The sequence below is a fragment of the Natrix helvetica genome, assembly GCF_964273705.1.
Source record: "Natrix helvetica genome assembly, chromosome: 10".
Lineage (NCBI taxonomy): Eukaryota > Metazoa > Chordata > Lepidosauria > Squamata > Natricidae > Natrix > Natrix helvetica.
In genome coordinates, this window is record NC_138561.1 from 21,728,989 (window position 1) to 21,753,216 (window position 24,228).

At 49.4% G+C, this 24,228-nt stretch overlaps 2 protein-coding genes across 5 annotated transcripts in view; both read right to left on the reverse strand.

Moving 5' to 3' along the window:
- The window catches only part of KIAA0513, a 32,543-nt gene extending 25,723 nt beyond the window's left edge, over positions 1 to 6,820 (reverse strand). The window contains exon 1 of one of the 3 annotated variants that reach the window (XM_081963489.1): positions 6,586 to 6,820. The gene's annotated coding sequence lies outside the window, so the exon portion shown is untranslated. Of the gene's footprint in view, positions 1 to 3,649; positions 4,226 to 5,860; positions 5,992 to 6,585 lie in introns of those variants that run through there. The other 2 variants (XM_081963490.1, XM_081963487.1) reach the window with 2 other exon arrangements.
- Positions 6,821 to 8,396: 1,576 nt separating this feature from the next.
- On the reverse strand, positions 8,397 to 21,895 carry FBXO31 (F-box protein 31). 2 transcript variants are annotated; one of them, XM_081963472.1, is made up of 10 exons: positions 21,522 to 21,895; positions 16,162 to 16,233; positions 14,056 to 14,142; positions 13,148 to 13,224; positions 12,670 to 12,837; positions 12,438 to 12,512; positions 11,670 to 11,779; positions 11,049 to 11,202; positions 10,016 to 10,374; positions 8,397 to 8,832 (listed from the first exon to the last, which is right to left on the reverse strand). In XM_081963472.1, exons 1-10 carry the CDS (start codon positions 21,841 to 21,843, stop codon positions 8,610 to 8,612), a joined length of 1,647 nt encoding a protein of 548 aa, XP_081819598.1. In that variant the 5' UTR covers positions 21,844 to 21,895; the 3' UTR covers positions 8,397 to 8,609. The 2 variants fall into 2 exon arrangements, with proteins under 2 accessions (XP_081819598.1, XP_081819599.1); XM_081963473.1 differs by lacking the exon at positions 14,056 to 14,142 and having other exon boundaries at positions 21,522 to 21,893.
- Between the last annotated feature and the right edge of the window lie 2,333 nt (positions 21,896 to 24,228).

The window sequence follows — 24,228 nt, forward strand, 5'->3', positions numbered from 1 at the left end:
ACGGCCGGCTGAGAGGCTTCGGCACCCCCGCTGTTCCAGAAAGGATGAGCAAGGAGGTTGTCAGGGGGGTCTGACTAGCATCCCTGCCACTGGTGGAAATGTTGGCCTGGTAACTGAATTACCCAATGGTTACACAACACATAATTGCAGCCCGCCACTTTGTTCCCCCGCACATACTTTTTTTGCTGGGGAAGAGGCGCCTGGTGCAGGCTTGGAGAAAACGGGGGCAGAACATGGGGCGCCCGAGGGCAGACTTAAAAGACGGAATGAGCCACTGCACCGAAAACAGAAGGACGGGCTTCTAGGTTCCCAGGTGTGTGTGTGTGTGTTGTCAGCCACTGCCGCTTTGCTCTGTGCAGGGAAAAGCATTTCAGGGGGAAAAGGTAAGAAAAGCAGGATGTGTGATGCTCTTCCTTCTTGCCGCATCATTTGCCAAATTAAAAGATCCGGCTGCTTTCATTAAGTGACTTCACCGTTGGCCTCTGCTTGAGGATGAGGCCATTAGCCAGAGCGCCAGCCCATTCGCATTGCAAAGGCTTCTTTGACTTTCCGATTGTAGATATTCGGAGAAGCCAATTCTATCAAGTCGGGAGATCTCTGGCCGTTGTGTAACTTATTTTTAAAATAGCACAACCTTGCTTTTTGGTCACATCCATCACAGCTTTGTGCTCTGGGCTGCTTCTGGTTTACATCAGGCCTTGCTAATCCATGACATGATTTCCTTTGGCTGTTGCCGATTGGAGGACATTCTGAAATTTGAGATGTTATCTAGTTGCATTCAGGACATCAAGCATTAAAAAAGAGTTCAGTTTTGCTTTGAAAGGGATCAGTTCTCCTTGCGTGTGTCTGTTCCATGCATTTAATCACCCTGGACAGAGGATAAATAAACTGCAATTCTCCCACATCTCTTTCAGCTTTGAAAATTACCTAATTATGTTTGTTAACAAGAATGGGTTGTTTTTAGTTGTTCAATTAGTTCAGTGTTTCTCAACCTTGGCAACTTTAAGTCCTGTGGACTTCAACTCCCAGAATCCCCCAGCCAGCTGGTTGGGAAATTCTGGGAGTTGAAGTCCAAGGTTGAGAAACACGGAATTAGTTGAACACCTAACAACTCAATTAGTTAGAATTTAGTTGTTCAATTTCTACAGATAGTCCTTGACTTACAACAGCTCATTGAGTGACCGTTCAAAGTTACGCCGCTGAAAAAAATTGACTTATAACTGTGTTTCACACTTATGACCATTGCAGCAATCCCCGTGGTCACGTGTACAAAATTCAGAACACTTGGCAACTGATTCATATTTATGACGGTCGCCGTGTCCTGGGGTCATGTGATCCCTTTTGCGACCTTCTGACAAGCAAACTCAACGGGGAAACCAGCTTCACTTAACAACCAAGTTCCTAACTTATCAACCGCAGTGATTCACTTAGCAACCGTGGCAAGAAATGTTGTAAAACGAGGCAAAAATCACTTAACAAACACTTCACACTCAGTTGTGGCCGTTAGTAAATTTTGACCGTGTGACTATGGGGATACTGCACCAGTTTTTTTTGGGGGGGGGATGTAAGTCACTTTTTTCAATGCTGTTGTAACTTTGAATTAAACGAAGCGTCACTTCATCACTAAATGAACCGTTATAAGTTGAGGACTACCTGTACTAAACCTGCTTGTGTGAACACAGTTGAAAGGGCAAGAATAGCCACAAGAAGCTGAATTGATGATCCTCCCTGATATCACTTAGAAATGGTTTCATTCTGGGAAGATGTGAAATTCTTGCAAAAAATACCAGCATTTCCTTGTTGGGGAAAGGCAGGGTTACTCGATTGCTTCACGCTTCCACCCACAACCCTAAGCAACGCACCGAAAGCTCCTCCGAGCAAAATCACACTTTGTGTCCTCGCCTTTTTCTCAGCCGTATTCAACCTGCAGTTGTGACTTAGCCCAAAGCAACAAACCCCCACCGATTCGGGTGCAAACTACACACGTTTTGCCGTACATTCCTTTCCTCTCTGGAAGCCAAAAAGTAATCCAAGAATTCAGTTTGTTGACTTTCTTTAAATGCTGCACTGTGTGTTTTACAACTTCCCTCTTCTACAAATAGGTGGAGGTTAATAAAAAGTTGTTCTCCAGGAGAAATGAGGAGGAAAGCAATTGTCTCACTTGATCTCGGTGAAACTGACCAGATTTAATTAAGGTGGGGGGAGGGGGAAATGACACACAGTCTTCCTCTTTAAACCATGTTGGTCAAATAAGGACATGACGCTGCCTTTCTGAAGACCAGAGTGATCTCTTTGCAAGACCTCAGCCACAAGTTTAAGCGCTCAAGGGCTGCGGATTTGGCCCAGGTATGATCTGAGTAACATGTGTGAAACTCACAGCTACAAGCGATTGTGAAAGTCTTTACAAGTTGAAGTCACAAGACCCGAGTTAGAAGTTCGATTCCATCAACCAGAAAAGAATGGGTTTTATCTTCTTCCCCTTAAATATTGGACAAAATATTATTTGTCCTGAGCTTTGCTGATTCTCCCCCCCCCCCAAAATAGAGCTGAAAATGAGACAAAGCTGCAAAGATTCACAGATAGGGGAAACTGCTGCACAAAATGGCACAGCTGCATAATATATCCAAGAGCTGCAACAGATATTAAAAGCAGGTCTGCAGGGAAAAGGAAGAATAGCCTAGAGAGGGAAGTCTTCAGATGTGCCAACTGGCCCTGCAGTGTAGGACCTCTTCCAAAGCAGGCCCGAAAAGAAATTCCAAACAGCTGTTTGTCACCTCCCCCAGCTGTTCAAGAGAGCCACAAATCCCTTCCTCGGCAGGCAGGAACCAGCTCAGCTAGGGCGCTTGCCAACAAAAACTCCTTCCAACCTTTAAAAGTTTGCATGCCGATGTATAAACCTTCCACTTGCTCATTAAATCTCTTAGTGGTCCCCTTTCTAAGTCTTCCAAGCTTTTCAAGCACAGCCAAGGCTGGCTAAGTGCTGCCACCTAGCTGGATGCCCTGAAAAATGAATCCATTGAAAAAATGCTCCTATACCAGTGATGGCTAACCTTTTTTGCACCAAGTGCTGGGACCTGAAAGAGCAGCTTGGCTGGTGTGTATGCGCGCTGGAACAGCTACCTGGCATACATGCACACAGCAGAATCCAGAAGAGCAACTGGTGACGGCACGTGTGCCCAGAGATGGCTCTGCGTGCCACCTCTGGCAAGCGTGCCATAGGTTTGCCACCCCAGTCCTATACAGTACACCTCTGCCTTCACCTGCCATTCTTACCAGAAATTAGAAGACCTGAGGAAGCTCCTTGGATGAGAGATGAAACTTTTTCAAGGGGGAATTAAAAAAGCAAGAAAGTCCAGCCGCCTTTTGAAAAAGCCCATTTGGGACAACCATGACCTGGAGGATTGGGAAGCTCCACAGACATTTACCAGAAATAAAATAGTATTTCACCGCACTGTTTTGCACCAATCCAGACTACCTGTTAGACCATCAAGGGGGAAATGGAGAAGATTCACCCAGCTGAGCCAGCCGGTCCCCCAGATCTGGGATCCCAAGCTCTGAATCCACTCCATGCCATTCGCCCTGCTGCTTGTCTACAAGGTCGCCACCCCCAGGAAATCCCTCCCTCCCTCTCCCCCCCTCTGGATCTCACCTGCTTGTCCAAGCCGAGCCAGCGAACCAGGGCTGGTTGCAAAGGAGCCGCGAACTTTTCCTGGTCTTTAGCAGGAAGCCGCTGCCTCCCATCCGCTGGCAGGTTTGAAGCCTTTTTTATGACAGCCAACCAAAAAAAAAAAAAAGGAGGGGGGGGCTATTACAGCCCTCACCGGATCTTGGCCAGGCGTCGCAGCGGGAAAGGAAAAGGCCGGGCGGAGGGCAGAGGAGACCGCCAGCCTCGCCAAGCCCAACAGCCCTGCAGGGAAAGGCGCTGGCCGGAGCCCGAGGGAAAGTGGGCCGCGGGGCACCTGCCAGGAGGCTGCGCTGCATCCACACGAGCTTGCCTGGGACCGGCCAACCGCGGGCGGAGCTTGCCCGGGTCTCTCCAGCCTCCCGAAACCGGCATGAGCGCTCAGCCCATGCCCAGGAGCTCGAGAAGGGCTGGGAAGGAGAGCAGCACCGAGGGCGGCGCGGAAAGGCAGCCAAGCCGAGAGAGGAGGGGGCTCTGCACGGACCCTCTCCCCAATTGGGCTGCCAGGCCAAGCGCTCTGCACGTGCCCCTACCTCGGCCGCCGCCGCCTCCTCCTCCTCCAGCTGCTGCCAGCCGAGCCAACAGGGCGCAGAGGCGGAGCCGCGGGCGGAGGGTGGGTGGGTCCGGGGTGTGTGTGTGGAAGCTCCGCAGCTGCCACGTGGGGCGGCCGGAGGAGGAGGCGGGGAAGCCCGGGCGAGCCGGACGCGCAGCTGCGGCCAACATCTGGAGCGCGCGCGCGGCTGCAGCTCCGCAGGGGGGAAGGGGGAGAAGCCCAGCTGGAAAGGAGCAGGCGGGAGAAAAGCGGCTTCGGGGGGCCTCGTGGAGGGCGGGGGAGCCCGCGTGGCTTGGAAATGCCCTTCGGAGGCTGAGACGTTGGCACGTCACAGAGATGGGTGACACCCCGGGGGAAAAGGTCGCTCTTCACAGGGGAGTTTTATATTCCAAGGTCCAGAAAAAAAAAATACCTCGAATGCCCCAGGGGACTTTTCAGTCGATGCTGGGGAGGTGGGGAGGTGGGGAGGGAGGGAGGCTCGTCTTTTATCCTGCCTGCTGGTCTTGTACCAACGCCAGAACATTTGGGGGTTCAGCAACAGGGGGCGGGGAGTACAAAGAATCCCGGGAGTTGAAGTCCAGACCTCTTGAAAGGGGCCAAGGTTGAGAAAGGTCGAGGTAGTGTTAGTGGAAAGCAGGAGCGGAAGTCCCGGGAACCCAAGTTTTTTTTTTTTAATTGCTGGTGCTATCCTGATCTGAAACTGGAAAAGCCAGTTGTAAAACCTGCAGCTCCTCCAGGGCAGCAACCGGGAGAGAGGAAAACCACTGGGGAACTCCTGAAAGGAGGCCAGCCCGGACACAACATTTCGGAAATGCATATGGCGGGAAGAGGACAGAAGGGAGAGAGGGCAGAAGGAAGGAAGGAATGCAGGGAGGGAGATAAAAAGGAGGGAAGGAAGAAGGGAAAGGGGAGGAAGTGAGGAAGAACTATTGACATTCCTGTTTACCTTCTGCCAATCAGCCCCCCCATTCCCTATCACATCCACAAGGTCAAACTGCATCATACAGGGTGGGTCACAAATGCCCCCCTGATTTGGGGAATCCCAGCAGGTCAGAGCTGGGGGGAAAGATGCCCCAACCAGCATTCCTGGCCAGCACTTGCAGTGGCAGGAAAGGCTGGCTGATTTGAGGACAGCTTCCTCAGTCCCAGTGAAGAGAAACCACCCACCATGTTTAATGCATGTGCTTGGGGGGGGGGGGCGCACAACGAAAGTGGACCAGCAAGATTAAAAGTGCCCCTGCAGCCTGAAAACCAGCCTCGTGCCCCCTCCCCCTCTCTCATATAATGAACCCCCTCCTGTTAAAAAAACCCGACCCAGAAAGGCAACCCCCCCAATCAGACTCCTGATGGCAAGAGCAGCCTTCATTCTCCATGACAAAGCACTTTTTGCAGAACTGAGCAGGAGGGAGAGGGAAAGCTTCACCCCCCCCCCCCCATAAAGAAAGGCTAAAAAGCCTTCTTGAGCTGCTTCCATCTGTGCATTTATGCCCTGTGCCTAGACAGAGAGGCAAACCCTTCCAAGAGACAATCATTCTGGAGCAATTTTCCAATGGGAGTTTTAAGAGATGGCTTTAAATTCCTGAAAATGAAAAAAGGCTGGCCCTAGTTATGCTTAAGCGACTTACTCGGCACAGCCAAGGGGCTCCAAAAAAATGAAGACCCTGTTCGGCCTGCAGTTGCCAGCCCAGGAGTTGACAGGCTACTCAGAAGGGGGAAGAGAGCTTGAATTCCCACCGCTGGCCACAAGCCTATAGCAGCATCAGTGGTTAATGCTCCACATCCTCCTGGTTGTGTGGCCAGCCCCACACAATGGCCGTACTAGACATCCCTGGTGCAAAAAGCGCCACCTGGGAATTTACAAGGGAGAAATGAGAAGGAAGTGGCTGCCCCCCTCCCCCCATTCAGGGATGGAAGGGGAGGGGAAATCCCTCCTGACCCTTAAAATGGGAATTCTGCAGCTTCTGCTGGAAGGGAGCAAGAGAATTGTCCACTGCCAGTTTTCCTGGCGGTCACTGTGGGCTCTGGAAGGGCGTGCGCCACACTTTCCTGCCTGACCAGTTTGTGGAGGCAGCGGTATGAAAAGAAACAGAACCTGAAACCATAAGAAAAGCCGAGTTCCAGTTTGGGTCAAGCTGCAGGAACTGGCTCACCCCTCCCACATCTGTCAGCCCGAGAAGGAAGCTAGAGAAACACTACCGGTGTCCTTTCCGCCTGTTATTCGCCTCCTTCCCAAACAGCATCTGCAACACACTGCATTAGGAAAGACACATTGACCCTCCCCAACCTAGACCAGCCCGAGGCAGACTTGCCAGTTTCTTCTGCATTCTGGTAAAAAAACACCAAACCTCACCTTGTCCTCAGATTTTAGCCCTCTTCTCCGTTCCTCTCGGCTGCATCTCCACCCCTGCGTCTGGCCATTTTCCAGGGGCTCCTGGCTGGCTGAGCCTCCCTTGGCCCCTACCCCCCTATCAGCCTTTGCCTGTGACTGGGCGGAATTTATGGCCGGCCAGATGATTTCTATTCTGCTTAGGACAAGAGATATTTATCTGTCAGGCAACTCCGGCTGTTAACAGATAGGAGCTGTTATCTGTTATCCTACAGAGGAACCTTAATATTATAATCAAGCTCTCTCTGTGTGTGTGTGTGTGTGTGTGTGTGTGTGTGTGTGTGTGTTTCTGCCTTAGCAGCCAGGGAGAAAGGGGGGGGGGATGAACAGGAAGACAGATCTATGGGTCTGCTGAGCAGTGCTGACATTGGGGATAATCCAGGACAGCTGGTGGGGAAGAATCCACATTAACCAAAAAGCATTACCAGCAGGACGCCATGTCCAAACTAAGAAACCAGAGGGGAACGGAATGGAAAGTAGTTAAAACAAGCACTTTTTATCGTCATAATGATTAGGGGCTAGGCTACAACTCCCAAAATAGAAAAGGGGGGGGGGCAGCTAGTTAGATCTCACACTTGCCAGCTCTACTACTCAAGGCATCACCAAGGACTTAGCTCAGTGTTTCTCAACCTTAGCAGCTTGGAAAGGGGTGGACTTCAATTCCCAGAATTCCCCGGCCAGCTTTTACTCCATCCCCTTTAAAGCTGCCAAGCCTGGAAAACGCTAAGCGAGAGTCTCTGACCTTCCTTAGCTTTAAGATGGGGTAGGTGGGGGTGGGGTTCCAGCTCTTAGAAAGCTGAGAATTGAAGCTCACCCGTCTTATAAGTCGCTGAGGTTCAGAAACCCTGGTTTAGAGTAGCTTTAGGGCAGACATCCTCAAACTACGGGGCTGCCAATGCGAAGTATCCAGCCCGTGGAGTGGTGGGATGAAAAGCAGCTGCCAGCTTATAAAGAAGTGCTTTAAAAGTCTTTAAAAGTCATTAAAACGGCCTTTCAGATGTTTTTCATAGCCATGGGATCCGTTCAAAGGTAAAAAAAAAAAAGATGAATAAAAACTAAGAGACCTCCTTAATGTTTTTGAACAAAATATTAAGTAGACCTTAGTTTTTATTCATATTGTTGGAAGTAGGAATTGGCGTAACTCCAAGAAAAACTTGACAGATTCTTCTTAGTTTTAAGAATATGAATATTCTTAGCATTCTTCTTAATGCTAATAACGCCACCCTGTGAAATAATGCCAAGCAAAGACAATCCTATTTATGGCTTACCTTTTAAGAAAAGCTTCCTGGGGCAGCCGGGTTTAATATTTTCTGAATCTGAAGGTCATGAGCAGCTCCGTTCTAGACCAGAGAGGCTTTTAAAGTCATAAGAGCACATTCTGCAAAGAAGCCCAAAGGTACAGAGACTTCTTGCTTGCTCTGGGGCGGAGGGGGGGGGGGGGGCAGGGGACGGCCAAGTGGTGTTGGTGGCTGGTTTAATATTCTCACAAGCCTGCTTTGAGACTATTTCCGTGGTCTGCAGGAGGCTAGGACAGGGGTGAAATTCAGCAGGTTCTGGAGAACCAGTAGCGGAAATTTTGAGTAGTTTGGAGAACCGGCAAATACCACCTCTGGCTGGCCCCCGAGTGAAGAGGGAATGGGGATTTTGCAGTATCCTTCCCCTGCCATGTCCAAAGCCACGCCCTAGGGGGGGGTGTGTGTGTGTGTATGTGTATGTGCACCAACTCGGGCCTTGAGGCGAAGGTGGGAAGGCAATGAAAACACAAGCATGCAAGCTGCCCTCCCAATATAATAAAGCTATATTACAAACTATACATCACGTATTGGGAAAGGAACGTTAGCGCACAAAGGAGGAGGAGATAGGATACAATTTGATAAAAAGGCCGGATGGAGAAAGACACTGCGGCCCCTCATGCCAAGGTCGGGCGCCCAGACCCCCGCCATGGGAGAAGGGGATCCTTCCTTCCTCGGATTCCTGGATGGCCACCATCATGAGGTCAGTAACTGAATGTTCTTCAGCATCTCATCAAAAGCTTCTCGCGATGGCGCCTCGGCGTTCTGGAAGGAGACTTTGATCCGGCTGTAGAGGCTGAACGACTGCAGCTCTAACCAGATGAAGCCGAAACGGTCATCGTCGAACAAGACAAAAACGCCGGGGGTTCGTTCAGGGCTGGTGAATCCGTGGCCGGCGATGAGGCCCGTCCCGTAGAAGCTGCCAGCAGTGGAAGAAAAATAAGACAGCGTGAGTGTTTCCCCAGAAAGTCCGGTTCCCACGTTCCGTTCAGATAGAAGAAGCAGAGACGTTTCCAAGAACTTTCTTTTGCTTTTTCCAAAAGGCAACTGGGTTTTCTTGTGGTTTTTTTTTTTCTTTGAAAACATCTCGCTTTCAGAGAGGGGAAGAAGAAAGGGGGAAGGAGAGGAGGAAAGAAGAAGGCAGAGAAGGGAGGTTGAGAAGATAGAAGGAGCAAGCTTGTTGCAAAATAAGATGTGGGCATGGGGTGGCAAGAAAGTGACCCAAACTGCATTCTATATATTTGAAAGAAAATAACGATAAAGATTAATGATGAATAAATAAATGTTAAGAGCAACTATAAGAATGTATATTTGTGAATGAATCTGACAGAGAAAAATAAAAAACTTTATATGAAAACATTTCGCTTCTCACCCAAGAAGCTTCTGAACGGAACTGAAGATGTTTTTGGGACGAGAAGCAAAATGTTTTCAAGGGAGAAAAAAACAAGGAAGTCCAATTGCCTTTTGAAAAGCATCTTTGGGACAGGACCAGGATGGTTGAGAAACACCTTCGTCACAGCCGTTAAGCAGAGACCGGCAACCAATTTGTTTTGATCCTCCGTTTCCAAAGCAGTTTAAATCCCTCCTCCCGATTTGCATTACTAAATCAATATATTGCTGCGGTCCTGGTTAGTTCTGCAAAGTGGGATTTTGAAGCTTTCTCTCCAGTTTTGACACAGAAAACCAAAATGTCGCTGGTAGGATTGGGTTAAGGTAATGATTTAAGAGCTGAACAGTTGCTGTAAGGCTGTAAAATTGAAATGATGATGCAATGAGAAGGAGTCAGCAAGGTTTTTTGGCTGATATGACTTTAAGAGGTTGTATATACAAGAGAGGCCCTGTGAGGGCATCTCTCTTTCTTTCTCAGTGTGTGCTTCTGTGCTGTTGCTGATGGTTGATTGCCTAGCTTTGCCTAGTACATGTATGTATATATTCCTTGTAGATAAACCACTGTTTGAAAGACAAACCTCCTTTTACTCTATTTTGCTCTTGGGTTGTCTCAGATTATGAGTTCCTGGCAGGGGCAGGAATTTAAAGGACTCTCACTCAATATCAACATTATTCATGGGAATCCCTCCCCCTCCCCCAGCCTTTAACATTACCATGCTCTGCAGGTGCGGGGATAATCCTCGTTTCGGGAGGCGATCCCACCAGGCAGGATGAAGGGGCAGGGGGCAGGTGGGGAGCCAGAGGCGGCTGCTCCTTCTCCTGCTGCCTCCAATCCAGCCCCGTCCTGCTGCTGCTGCTGCTGCTGCTGCTGTTGCCCTGCGGCTTCCGATCCTGCCTCCTCCGCCAAGCCTTCTTCCTGCTGCTGCTGCTCCCGCCGTACCTGTTCCCGCACCTCCAGCACGATCCGGGAGAGCTCGCTGAAGTTGCTCAGGTTTTCAATGTCAGGCAGCTGGATGGGATGGGCAAGGTCAATCTCGACCGTCTGCTGGCCGGCTGGGATGTTGGGATCACCCTGGAGGCGAGACAGGAGCAGGTGCAAAGCTTTGCATTTGCAGAAGTGGCCGGGCGGGACTTGGTCCACCTCTAACCTTGCAATTCTCCTAGAAGCTCCCGCTCAGGTAGCTTCCTCCTAGCCACCTTCTGCTTCTCCCCATTCCTCGTCTTGAACCACTCTACAGGTAGTTCTCGACTTACGACTGGTCACTTAGGGACTTTGAAGTTACAGCTCACCTGGAAAAGGAGACTTATGACCCAGATTCAAAGTTCTGACAGTCAGGTCTTCTCCGCCAACTTCAAACATTCGGCAACGTGGCCTTTTGCAGTGTCCCATTGTCACATGGCTGCATTTTACGGTGGTTTTGCTGGGAACCAGTACTTAGTTCTGGTTTTCATCAAAAAACCGTGCCCGTGTAGCAAAACACTGCTTAACAACGGCTGTGTTCACTTTATGGCTATCGTGTTTGCTTTACGACCATTGCAAAAAAGCAACACTAAAATCTTATCATAAAAGTAATACTAGGCTGCATGACTTGGGTTGCGTCGTCTGGTCTGCCTTGAAGGCTAAAAATCTGTGGATTTTAGGCAAATGGTCAGCATAGCTGGCTGGAGAATTCCACAAGTCTTAAAGTTGCCAAGTTTGGGGACCCCTGGCCTAGGACTCTGTGAGGCCGGACCCTCGGTGCTCACCGTGATTTTGGTGCCCTTGGCCTTTTTCCCATGGAAGCTGAGCATGACGATTTCAAGGCCGTGGCTCCCATAGGTCCCTTTGAAAAGGCCTGGCTGGATTAGATACTCCGGACTGCGCGGAGGGAGGTAAATGCGTCGGTATGTTAAGCAGTTGCTGGAACAGAAAAAGCAGCCCAGGATGACCAAGGCAGAGAGGGCCGGTGGGAACAATTCACCTTCTGACTGGGGAATTCTGGGAGTTGAAGTCCACAAGTCTTAAAGTTCCCAAGTTTGGACACCCCTGCCACAGACAATGGACTAGGTTGCTAGCACAATTTGTTCCTAAATTAGCATCTTGAAACTGTCCCTTGACTCTGATTAGCAGTAGCGCTTATTTATATACCGCTTCATAGTGCTTTTATAGCGCTCCCTGAGCGGTTTACAGAGTCAGCTTCTTCCCTCCAACAATCTGGGTCTGCATTTTACCCACCTCGGGTAAAGGGAAGCTGAGCCAACCTTGAGCCGCTCAGAATCGAACTCCAGGCTGTTAGCAGTGAGTTAGCCCCGCAGTACACCGCATTCTCACCACTGGGCCACCAGGGCTCCTTAAGAGAAGCACCAGATTGCCCCCTTTCCACCTACTCGTATTGACTCGTGTAGATGAACTTCATCAGGATGAGCTCCTGCATGTGTTCGTGGAAAATGTCCTCCAGCGTCCGACCCCATTCTTCTCGTAGCCACGTCCGGAATTCCTGCAGAAATAGCCCGGAGGAGAAGGTGAGGCCCACAGGTTGGATAGAAGCCCCTCTGATCCTGTTGCACCTCCCACGAAGACCTGCCAGGCCTGCAGCCCTCTTTTCTTTTGGGTCTTTGGCCTGCCACACTTTCTATTATTCTGCTGTGCATTTTCTACGGTGGGAAAATGGGAGGGAGAAGGGACTGTATGGTGCTAGATGCAATGTAGCCATAACAAAATTCTTTCTAGAAAGCCAAGGTCATCCTGTGCCTTTGTGCACCTCTGCACCTGACCGGAACTGGATGGGTGGAAGCTGCCAGCATGGCAGGGAAAGATTGGACCATGGGATGGACTTGTGGGTGTGGGGGTGTGTGTGTGTGGGGGGGCAAGATCTTGAACTTTCAACTGGGTGGGGAAAACCGGGAAGCTTTCAGATTCAGGTTTTCCCAGATGTGCCAACGTGGCTCGCTTAATAAATTGGAACTTTGAGCAATACTTTGCCTTGGACTCTGATTTACTTTTGGATGCTCTTTGGAACCCTGATGAGACAACCACTTAGGGAGTCATTCAGAAAACCAGCCGGAGGTTGGGTGAATAAAAGCCACCATTATTTGGAGGATGCCAAATTAGGGGGCTTTATTTGGGGTGTGGGGGTTTACTGAGGCCCAGCTCACCTCTTGTCTCCCTCCTGACATACGGTGGTGATCTGTCTGGTTGCACTTGGTCGAAAACTCGTCCTTCTTCACAATCTGTCCGTTTTGGAAAAGGGAGGGTCAGAAGCCAGAAGCCCAGTTTGGAAATGGAGCCCCCGCCTGGACGAAGTGCCTGGGCCCTCTGAGCAGAGGTCGTGGGGACGGTGCCCTTTTCCTTCCTTCCATGGGGGAAGAGGGAGATGGAGGGCCTCACCTGGATATGCCCACTGTGGGCTCCCTTGTGTCCATACATGCACTCCACTGTGGCACTCCGCCTCTCCATGAGGTGAACTCTGAAGAGGGGCTTGAAGCGCATGGGGCCGTCCACATGCGGGTCATGGGGGGTCAAGTACATCCAGCCAATGATGAAGAGGCCGTCAACCTGTCAAGAGCAAAAGAGGGAAGTGGTGTGTGAGAAAGACCCCGAGAAGTAAGGGGGAAGAGATGCTGCCTGCAGACTGATGAGGCCAGGGAAGTTGGACTAGAAGACCCTCAACCTCCCCAGGCCCCTTCCAGCTCTATTCTATTCTGATCGATTGGAGAATGTCCTACTTCAGATACATCATGCTTAAGCCTTGGCCGAGCCATAAATTCCTTCCAGGACAAGAAAAAGAAAAAAACGATCTTATCCCCAGAGAAAAGCAGAGGAGAAAAGCACAATGGCTGCATATTCCTAAGGATTCTGGACTTACCACCACATTTAGGAGGCCCCCGTAGGGTCCAATGTCTGGTTGCCAGAGACCTAAGATATGCCGGTACCGGTGAAGCACTAGGGAAAGAGTGAAACAAGGAATCAGGTATGACAGAAAAGGAATTCCTCGGTAGCAGAACTAAGCACAAAGCTTGGGAGGGACAGGAACAGCGCATTCTGCTTACTTTGCCCATACAGGCCAGGGGTGAAATCCTCCCAGTTTGGCCGAACCAGTAGGGACAATAGTTGTTGGTTCTACAAACTGGTAGTAAAAAAAAAGCTTCCGAGGATCGACAGAAGCTTCCCCCCACTCCCCGCTTTTTAAAGCACTTTTTTCTCCTGCTGGTTCGGGCGAATAAGCAGGGAAAAAATGCTTTAAAAAGCAGTGGGGAAACTTCTGATGATCGCACAGCTCACAGCTGACCGTGTGATCGTGGAAATCTCTTTCTTTTTCACTTTTTAAAGCATGTATTTCTTGCCTATTCGCCCGAACCAGCAGGAAAAAATGCTTTAAAAAGTTGGGACGCTGCCCACCAAGTCACATGACTCCCCCCCCCCACCAAGCCCCCCCCCCCCCCCCCCCAGAACTGGTGGCAAAAAAAATTTAAGATTTCACCACTGATACAGATCCTCTCTCTTGCTCAGGTTTCAGAATAGCTAGCTGGGGAATTCTAGGAGTTAAAGTCCACAACGCCTTAGAGGTGCCAAGGTTGGGAAAACCTGTTGTGGAGCAATGGTTTTAGAACTGGGTCTCCACCCCCACAGATTCCACCGCAGAGCGACTGATGTTCTCGGTGCCTGAATCGAGGCCAGGGTTTTAACTGGTGAACTTTTGCTAGTTCCATGGTTAGGCAAGCACACGCCATGCGTTCAGGGCACAGAAACCACTGGTCAGCGGAAGGTACGTACGGCAGGTGTAAACATCCCTGTACTCCATGTGCTCGTAGTCAGGAAGGATTTTCATAAAACGTCCCGACTTCACTCGCGGGTTAATACCTGAGCAGACACAGCAGGGGACGGTGAAAATGCCGCTCACCCCCTCCTCACAACGGTTACTTCAAAGTTAGGATCCTGCTGGGGAATTTCTTTGCTCTGAAACAATTTTGGCCTACAGCATTTAGAACCTTCTGCCTCCTTCAGGTGTGTTTAGCTACATCGATGGGCGATGGGCAAAGCGCTTAATGGTCCTAAGAAACGGCGAAGCCCAAGTGTGGCTGCAGTTTGATCTGAATGGTGAGTTACCGTCAAGTTTTACGACTCCATCAGACCACCGTGGTTTATTCAACAAGCCATCATGAAAGGAATGCTGATTTAGGGCAGTGCATGTATACAAATAGTCCTTGATTCATATAGTGACCAAAGTTACAACAGCAATGAAAAAGGTGACTGATGACAATTCCTTACACTTACGACCACTGCAACATTCCCACGGTCACATGATCAAAATTCAGATACTTGGCAACCGGTTCATATTTATGACGGTTGCAGCGATCGCTTTTTGCAACCTCCTGACAACGAAGTCAATGGGGAAGCCAGGTTCACTTAACGACCCCGTTACTAACTTAACAACTGCAGGGATTCACTTAAAAACTGTGGCAAGAAAGTTGATAAAACAGAGCACAAATTCACTTAGCAGCTGTCTCGCTTAGCAACAGAAATTTTGGAGTTACTTGTGGTCATAAGTCAAGGTGTCAGGCCTGCAATACAATACAATAGCAGAGTTGGAAGAGACCTTGGAGGTCTTCTAGTCCAACCCCCTGCGTAGGCAGGAAACCCTATACCATTTCAGACAAATGGCTATCCAACATCTTCTTAAAGACCTCCAGTGTTGGGGCATTCACAACTTCTGGAGGCAACTTCTGTTCCACTGATTAATTGTTCTCACTGTCAGGAAATTTCTCCTCAGTTCTAAGTTGCTTCTCTCCTTGATTAGTTTCCACCCATTGCTTCTTGTTCTACCCTCAGGTGCCTTGGAGAATAGTTTGACTCCCTCTTCTTTGTGGCAACCCCTGAGATATTGGAAGACTGCTATCCTGTCTCCCCTAGTCCTTCTTTTCATTAAACTAGACATTCCCAGTTCCTGCAACCGTTCTTCATATGTTTTAACCTCCAGTCCCCTAATCCTCTTTCTTGCTCTTCTCTGCACTCTTTCCAGAGTCTCCACATCTTTTCTACACCGTGGCGACCAAAACTGAATGCAGTCTTCCAAGTGTGGCCTTACCAAGGCCTTATAAAGTGGTATTACACGTTTCTCCAAGGCTGGAGTGAGTCACAATGATGGGAAATGTACTTAGGGAAAAACAACGATCAGCCACTAAGCCTGTTCAGCATGAACCCTCTTTATGGCGAAAGGAGAACTGGGCCAAAGGCTGATTGCTTTCCATTCAGGGATGAGGAGGTGACTCACGAGCTATTTAAAATCCTGATTTCTCCGGGGAAGAAGACCCCAAGGCAGGGTCATCTGTCTTCCCTGACAAAGCCAAGTGGGTGACTGTAGACAAGCAGACTTCAATCATCCCCCTTTAAGATGTAGTGCAAATTTATTTTCTGAGGCATGCACTTCACCTGTGACTGGTTTGCCAATTGCACAGTGACAGATAGGACAGCACTCCAGAGGGTCAACGTCATTGCCCAGAGGATCATGGGTTGCCCTCTTCCCTCTTTGGAAGAGCTTTATAGCTCCCTCTGCCTTAAGAAAGTTCAAAACATTGATCCATCTCATCTTGGGCACCTCTTTTTTTTTTTAACTATTACCATCTGGCAGCCGGTACAGGACATTAAAAACAGGGACAAATAGGCTGAAAAACAGCTTTCATCCTAGGGCAGGAACTATACTGAATTCTACTGTATAGTGCAATATGAATGCAACATCAGGGGTTTTCAATTCAACTGTAAAGAATGTGAAGGATGTGTGTTTTTATTTTTTATGTATCATGTACACTGAAGATGGTATTTAATTTCGTTGTAATGACAATAAAGTAAACTTTAAAAAAAACCCAGAAGCTTAGGACTTACACTTGGCATATACATCTCGACAAGATACGCCGGAGATTTCCAACTTCCGCAGGTTCTCGCAGATGCCATATTCTGAAATTCAAGGGAGGGAAAAGTGTCACTGAGGATTAAGATGTGCTCTGATGCCATTCCACCTGCTGTCCAAAGCAAGCCTGTGTTCCATGAGAGCCTTCTGGCCTCCACTTAAAGCCCGTGTAAGTTTTAACCTTGGACCAATCACATTGACACAGCCTCCAGCATCACTGTTGCGTCCTCAGCGGTCCCACTCTCTGCCTCCTGTTTGCCATTCTAGTTTACTTTTTAAGTTGAGGCCACTTTAATCTCCACTTCCGTACTCACAAGCCAATCTCACATTCAGGTATTTGCCCAGGCTAAAGGTGCAAGGAGCCAACAGGGAAGGCTCATCCCTTGGAAGCACCTGGCAGTGAAGAAAGCCTCCTACAGTTTCAAAAGCTTGTCCTAGGAATCCACGATAACAATCAGGAAACACTCTAAATACTCGAAAAGCTGTTATGATAATGGATGTTACAAGAAAAAAACACCCTCTGGTCCATCTGATACAATGCAAAGAAGAGAATGCTGAAAGTGGAGGAGGAGGAGATTAAAAAAACCTCTCTCCGCTGCAAATTCACCACAGGAATTAATTATTTAGGATGTTCTAAAAGTGAATGCAGAGGGAAATATATAAGTTTGGGTCCCAGCAACAAAGGATGAATATTTATAAGGAGAAATATCCCAAGATTTATTGACTATATAGCTCTGGAAATTCTCTACTAATATTTACTGGCATGAACTGGAGTAGCTTATCTTGCTGTCACTTTTGCAGGAAGTGGAACAGGCAGCAAACAAGGCAACTTGAAGCTGGGAGGAGGGAGGAGAAGATAGCTGTTAAGAGTAAAGATAGACCTCTTCATTTGACAGCCTAAATGAAGCTTGTGTTTGGGGAAATAAAACAGCTGCAACCTTGCCAAATCCTGAACCAGTACTCTGCGCAGGGTTTGAGACCATATCCCCATGATATTGCTCATATTGCAGCTGTTTGTCTGTTGCTGGTTCCCTGGGATGCTCTTAAGCCAACATTCAGGTTGGTAGAAAGACCGATCGCTTCCCAGCAGTTACGAAAGGCAAAGATCAGGCTGGCTAACATTTAGAAAGAAAACAAACAAGAGCTGAAGGATGATAAGAGGGTTAATCAAAATAAAAGCAGGAGGGTAATTTGCTAATTCAGTCCATGCAGCAGTCATGGGCATCTATTTATAGCCCCACTGCAACCTCTGGGCCCACAAAGTCATATGAGAGAGAGAGAGAGAGAACGGCTATTTATTCCAAAGACTAAAGGCAAAATCTATTGGGGTTGACAACGGCACAGAGATCGTAGCAAACAAACCAAGAAATCTGGAGCCGGATGGCAAAAATGGCGCCACCATGACTGGTAGCCAACCTGTGTTGGATGAATCCCATCATGCTGAAGCAGTTATACCGTTATTCCTCATCATCCAGAGTTACCTGTTTCCTTGCAGTGTTTCTACAGAGTTAAATAAGCTCAAGGTCCTTTCAACATCCTGAGGGTGCTGCTGCCCTTAAATACACAGCTGCACCCCCAAATAGAGAGCCAGTAGTTAAAGTGCTAGACTAGAAGAGAGACCCAAATTCCAGTCTTCCCCGAAGCACAGAAAGTAGTTGGGTTGACTTTCCACCAGCCACTCTCTCTGAGCCCTAAAACTCGCACATTCCCTGCCTCTGCATAACCAACCTCTCTTGCTTTCTCTTCTCCCCACTTCGTCCCAATTTAAATCTGCCACCAGTTTAGCAATTCCATGTGTCTGATGAAAAGAGCTGCAGCTCAGGAAAATGTTTTGCCTTTTAATGAAATGTTCGTCGGAAAAGATGCTACCAGATCCCTCCTGATTTTTGCGGCTATGCTAAAAAGTCTGCCTTCTCGTCCTCAAACTTCAGAAAAGGGGAAAAAAAGAGAAGCACCCATCAGTCTCAGGGTAGGACAGGCTACCTTATCAAGCGGTAGCACCTTTCGAGCCACGAAGCTGAAAGCTGCTATATCAAATAAGACAGGAACCCAAAGCAGAAGGTCAGAAAGCAAATTACATAACAAGTATTTGGCTTGTTACAGTGTTTTGCCTGCTCTTTTCTCCAACAGGCAGTGGTCTCTGAACCATAGCCAGGGTGTATAACAAAATGGATTGGTTTCCCAAAGAAATATATTACTGTACAGGAAAAAAAGGTGCCTCATTTTAAGAAGACAAGATTTAAAAGAGGTGTTCTTTAAAAAGAGAGAGAGTGTGGTTAAAAGGTTAGAAAGCTGGATTACAACAGGGCTGGGAAAAGTTTAAATCACCATTCAACCATGACATGTATAGATTGATTTTTGACCAATGGCTACTTCTCACTTTAATTAATAATCTTATAGTTTTATTCGGGAGGAATGTTGTCTCTTTGTCTTCTGGAGGAAAGATAAATAGTGTTTTCCCAAGAACTGGAGAAAGAATAAACAAGAAGGACCAGAGCGAACTACAGAAGTGGATACTACAATGTTAAAGTTTAGATTTTACATAGAGAGAGGGAGCAAGAGAGGAAAAACTGACTCACCAGAACTTCAGACAACAATCTGCCAAAAAAGGATTAGACCGGGATTGTTCAACCTCAACTTCAAGACTGGTGGATTTTAACATGCTGGCTGGAGAATTCTGGGAGTTGAAGTCCACAAGTCTTAAAAGGTACCAAAGTTGGACATTCCTGGACTAGACAATCGAATTCCTGGCCATTCACGAAGCTACACCTCAAAAACAATGTTTTTACTCTATGTCCAGACCATCGGATTTAGCTGTAGAAAGAAGGAACTCAGAGCTGCCAAAAAAGTCTTCTAAAGCCTTCATTAGATCAACACCATATATCCGTGATGGTGAACCTATGGCACGCCTGCCACAAGTGGCACCCAGAGCCATATCTGAGGGCACGCAAGGCATTGCCCTATGTCAGCTCCAGAGAGCAAGCGCGCTGCCCAGCTGCTTTTCAGCTTTCCGGAGGACGGCGGGAGGCCGTTTTCACCCTCCCCAGGCTTCAAGGAAGATTCCAGAGCCTTTGAATGGGAAAAGTTCGTTTCCGAACTTCCGGTAGGCCCGTTGGGCAGTTTTCTGTCCTCCCCAGGATTTAGGTGGCTTTCCTGAAGCCTGGGGAGGGTGAAAAATGGCCCAAGGTGCCTACTTGAAGTCTGGAGGCTTGCGTGTGCAGGGGATGGGAGCGTGGGGGGGAGTTGTGCTCACATGCACCGGTGGGGAGGGCATTGCATTATGGGTGTGGCAACGCACAGGCGTGCTGTTGGACCTGCGTTTGCCCTTTTGCCACCCGAGCAGAAAAACGTTGGCCCTCACTGCCATATATAGTATCTTATCTTGTTTTCCCGGTAATAACCACCATGGACTAAGATAGTGCTTGGCCCCAATCATCTCAGGCAGGAAAGGTTAATGCAATTTGAGGCTCAATGAAGTCCCTTCAGAGAGAATTCTGGGCCTCCTCCAGTCCAGGAGGATGAGTCAGTGCTATCATCTTCCCTACCCCGAGACAGAGTTCTCCCCCCAACCCCCCCCCCCGCCCCCAGGAGGAGAGAGAGCGGGCGCAGGCATCCTGCGCGCATTGCCAGCCTCTGCCTTGGGCAGACACAGCTGTGCACAGGCTCAGTCTACCCCCAACCTCCTCTCTGGCAAGTCCAAAGGGATGACTTCATTGCAGGCAGCAGATGCAGCTACTGGGAGAGCAGGGGTGGGAAGGGACGGCCTGCATTAAGGGGCCGAAGGGCAATGATCCAACTGAAGTGCTGAAAAGAAAGAACAAGAAAACGGGCAGGAGAGAGCACGATCTGGCTGGGAAGTGATCAACAGGACAGGGGCTGCGAAAGGAAAAGGTTCCCCCCCCCCAAAAAAAAAATCTTGACTTGGGATCTACGCTTTGGAAGTGGGAGAGTCACACCTATGGCCAATATCCACTTACCCATCATGTCTCCTCTTAAACCTAAGCAGGACTACTGAGGCAGGGCACAAATCTACAAGCTACCTGGATGAAGTTTTTTAACACATGCACACTTTGCTGTAGATTTGTTGTGTTGTTTGTGTACATTTACCCCACTACAGCTCTTGAAAGAGGCAATTAATCTTCAGAGCGGGCTAAATTGGGCTACCAAAATGAGGTACAATAGTAAGAGGGATTGTGGATTTTTTAAACCACTTGGTTAATCACTTAAAAGACCTAGCAAGATTAATTGTAGAGTGTGTGTGTGTGTGTGTGTGTATTAGCACACTGCGAGAAGAATATGACTTTTTCTGATTCAATTAGGTGGATTCATGAAACGAGTTCAATCAATAATTAGGTTCAAGGTATTGTGCAAACTGATTGCCACCAATAAGCATGGAGTTATTTTGGAGTTTAGGTCAGAGGTCTGATTATTTTTGGCAACTGGCTTATAATCACACAGCTATTTCTACCGGTTACTAACTGGCTGAAAGCGAAGACTTCTCGGTTTACTTCCTAGAATTGATCCAAAGCCACCTTTACCCAACTCTGCTAGGTCTGCCTCTCACTGAAGCTCCTCTGCTCCATTTCTGTCCTTTTGCGACTCCCCTCCTGGGGTTGGGAGACATCCCCCCCCCCCACCCTGCTTCTTTGCAAATATCACTAGGCTGCCCAGGGAAGAGGATCTTCTATGCCACCCTGGCCTGGAAAGAATCTTGACAGCAAAGAACAAGAAAGTGTAGTACAGATGGCAGAGTCGCCTGGCAGAGGGATGGGTGGCAAATAAATCAGACAGACAGAGATATGGATGGATGGATGGATGGATGGATGGAGAGAGAGAGAGAGAAAGATAGATAGATAGACAGACAGACATACAGACAGAGATATGGATGGATGGATGGATCGATGGAGAGAGAGAGAGAGAAAGATAGATAGATAGACAGACATACAGACAGAGATATGGATGGATGGATGGATGGAGAGATGGAGAGGGGGGGAGATAAAGATGGATGGATAATAAGAGATAGGTAAAGAGAGAGAGAGAGAGAGAGAGAGAGAGAGAGAGAGAGGTAAAGACACACACACACAGATACACATATAAAAATAAAGAGGGTAGGGGGAGAGAATGGGAATATATATAAGAGAAAGGAAGAATAAAAGGCAGGGACCTTCTGCGGTCTGCAAGCGGCGCCTCCATGCGAGTCTCCCTCTCGGCCGCCCCTTCGGGGATCCTTCTCTCCGGAGGCCCCCTGTGGGTCTCCCCCCCCCGCCCCTTCCCCTCCCTCTCTCCCCCCTCGAGGGACGCCCCCTCCCCAGCCACCCTCCCCCCCCCGCCTGACCTTCCTTGCAGCGCCGGCGCCAGATGGTGTCTGTGCGGAGGATGCGTCGGAAGGCGCCGCAGACCAGCGCCAGGCTGGGCAGGTCGGTGCCGGGCAGGGAGCCGAAGATCTGGACCAGCAGCTCCGGCGGCAGCTCCAGCAGCGAGAGCGGCGCCCGGCCCGCCGGCCCTCCCTTCCCCGCCGCCTCGCCCGCGCCCTCGCCGCCCTCCTCGGGGTCGGTGTCCGGCTCGCTGCTGTCGCCCGCCGCCCCTTTGCGCTGCGAGCCCCGCCGGCGGCAGCCCCGCGCGGCGCCCACCCCGCACAGCCGCGCGCACACCGCCATGGCCGCCGCCGCCGCCGCGACTCCCTCAGCCCAGGCCGCCCGCCCGTCCGCCGGCCCTCACGCGGGGATGCGGCGCCGCGCCCAATCGGCGCCCGCCGCCCCTCCACGGACCCGCCTCACGCGCGGACGGCCGCCAATCGCAGCCCGGCTCTCTATTCTTCTGCTCCGGGGGGAGGGGGGTGTCTTGCAGACGTTTCGTGACCCAACTAGGGAACCTCATCGGGAATGGAGGAGGAGGGAGTTTGGAGGGAGGAGGCGGAGGGTTATTTTCCTTGGTGCTCTCTGAGGTGGGTGGTTTTCTTGCCGACGTTTCATGACCCAACTAGGGAACATCAGTTTTAAGAGAGGAGGAGGAGGAGGAAACTGCAAACTGAGAGCACTGGTGATGTTACCTAGCTGGGTCATGAAATGTCTGCGAGAAGACAAGGAAGCTCAGAGAGTACCAAGGACTCCACAGTCCTCCTCCTTCTCTACTCCTCCACTCCATAAACTCTTCCACCTTCTAGCACTGATAATGTTCCCTAGTTAGGTCATGAAACGTCTGCAAGAAAACCACCAAATTCAGGGAGCACCAAACACCCCACACTCCTCCTCCTCCTCCCTTCATACCCCTCTTCCTTCTAGCACTACCACTATTACCTAGTGGGGGTCATGAAACGTCTGCAAGAAAACTCTCAAGCTCAGACAGCACCAAGGACCCCACAATTATTATTATCCTCCTCCATCCCCCCCTCCCTTCTAACCCTGATGATGTTCCCTAGTTGGGTCATAAAACGTCTGCAAGGAAGCCCCCGAGGGCTGCAGAGATCACCCAGGAGTCCGCCCTCCTGTCAACCGTGAGCTGCGAACATTCTCCTTCATTCGTTTTAGTCTTCTACCCACTTAGCCTGGCGGCCCCGCCCACCGGTTCTGCCCGCCTCGCCCACCAGGAGCCCCGCCTCCTGGGAAAGGCGAGGGCTGGTTGCAGCCTTTCTCCCTCTCCCGCCGTCCTGCCCACGATGGGGGTCGCGCAGCCCTTCTCCCGCAAAAATTCGTGGGAAGGGTCTTCTCTCCCTCCGGCTTTGCAAAGGGAGGGAAAAAAATAATCCAGGCGTGCCCCGTGTGAGGCTCGAACTCACGACCTTCAGATTATGAGACTGACGCGCTGCCTACTGCGCCAACGAGGCTCCTGGCGAAAGCCTCGCTCCGGAGTCTCCTTGAAGCCGAGCCTGTCCTTTCCTTTTTTGCGGGGGCAGATGGGCTGCGACGATCCCGGCTCATCCCCCACCCCACCCCCGAGCGCTGCTCCGTGCGACCCCTTTTCTCCGGGATTCCGAGAAAAAGAGTGCGAGGCACGTTCGGCCGCTGGAAAGCAACTCGTGGCTGCATGAAATCCTTTGGGAGGAGGTGGGGGAATTCATTTTCATTCATTTCACCCATGGAACAAGAGTAGCCTTCAGTAATTGTGGGAGCTTTATCACTGGAAGCTTTCAAGAAGAGACTGGACAGCCATCAGTCAGAAATGGCGTAGGGTCTCCTGCTTGGGTGGGAGGGTTGGACTAGATGACCTACAAGGTCCCTTCCAACTCTGTTATTCTGTTCTGTATACTAATACAACAGAAGACAAAATTGCATAGTATTTGCCTCTGCGCAGGGGGTCTTCAACAGGCATCCCCCAGGGCTTGTTTTTAACGTCCCAGAGATTTTTGTTTTATTTTTACTAATGTTTTGTATTCTGCATAATCCATATATTCAATGCCTGTTGAATGGGACCTGTTTAATGGGACCTCTTTTAAAAATACAGTTTATGGTTAATGACGTTCTAGTGTGGCACAGAACTATTGCTAGGTTCAGTAACGGGCTGTGGGTTCAAAACAGGTTGATACTACATAGCTGGATTGGAATGGATTACAATGAGTTTCAGAGGACAGATAGTCCTTGATTTAGAATGGCAATTGAGCCCAACATTTCTGTTGCTAAGTGAAACCTTCGTTTAAGTGAGTTTTGCCCCATTGTGTAATCTTTCTTGCCACGGTTGTTAAATGAATTGCTGCAGTTGTTAAGTTAGTAACACGGTTGTTAAGTGAATCTGGCTTCCCCCATTGACTTTGTTGCCAGGAGGTCGCGAAAGGTGAGCACTGCAACCGTCATAAATGAGTCAGTTGCCCAGCATCTGAATTCTGATCACATGATCATGGGGAAATTATGCTGCAATAGTCATAATTGGGTGAAACAGCCATAAATCCCCCTTTTTTCGGTGTTGTTGTAACTTTGATCAGTCACTAAACAAGCTGTTGTAAATCAAGGACTCCTGTACAACTTTTCAGCCGAGAAAGCAATCACAGCAGTCAAAAAACCTGACCACAATCACTGAACATCAATATAAAATCTGATGCATGTTTAATT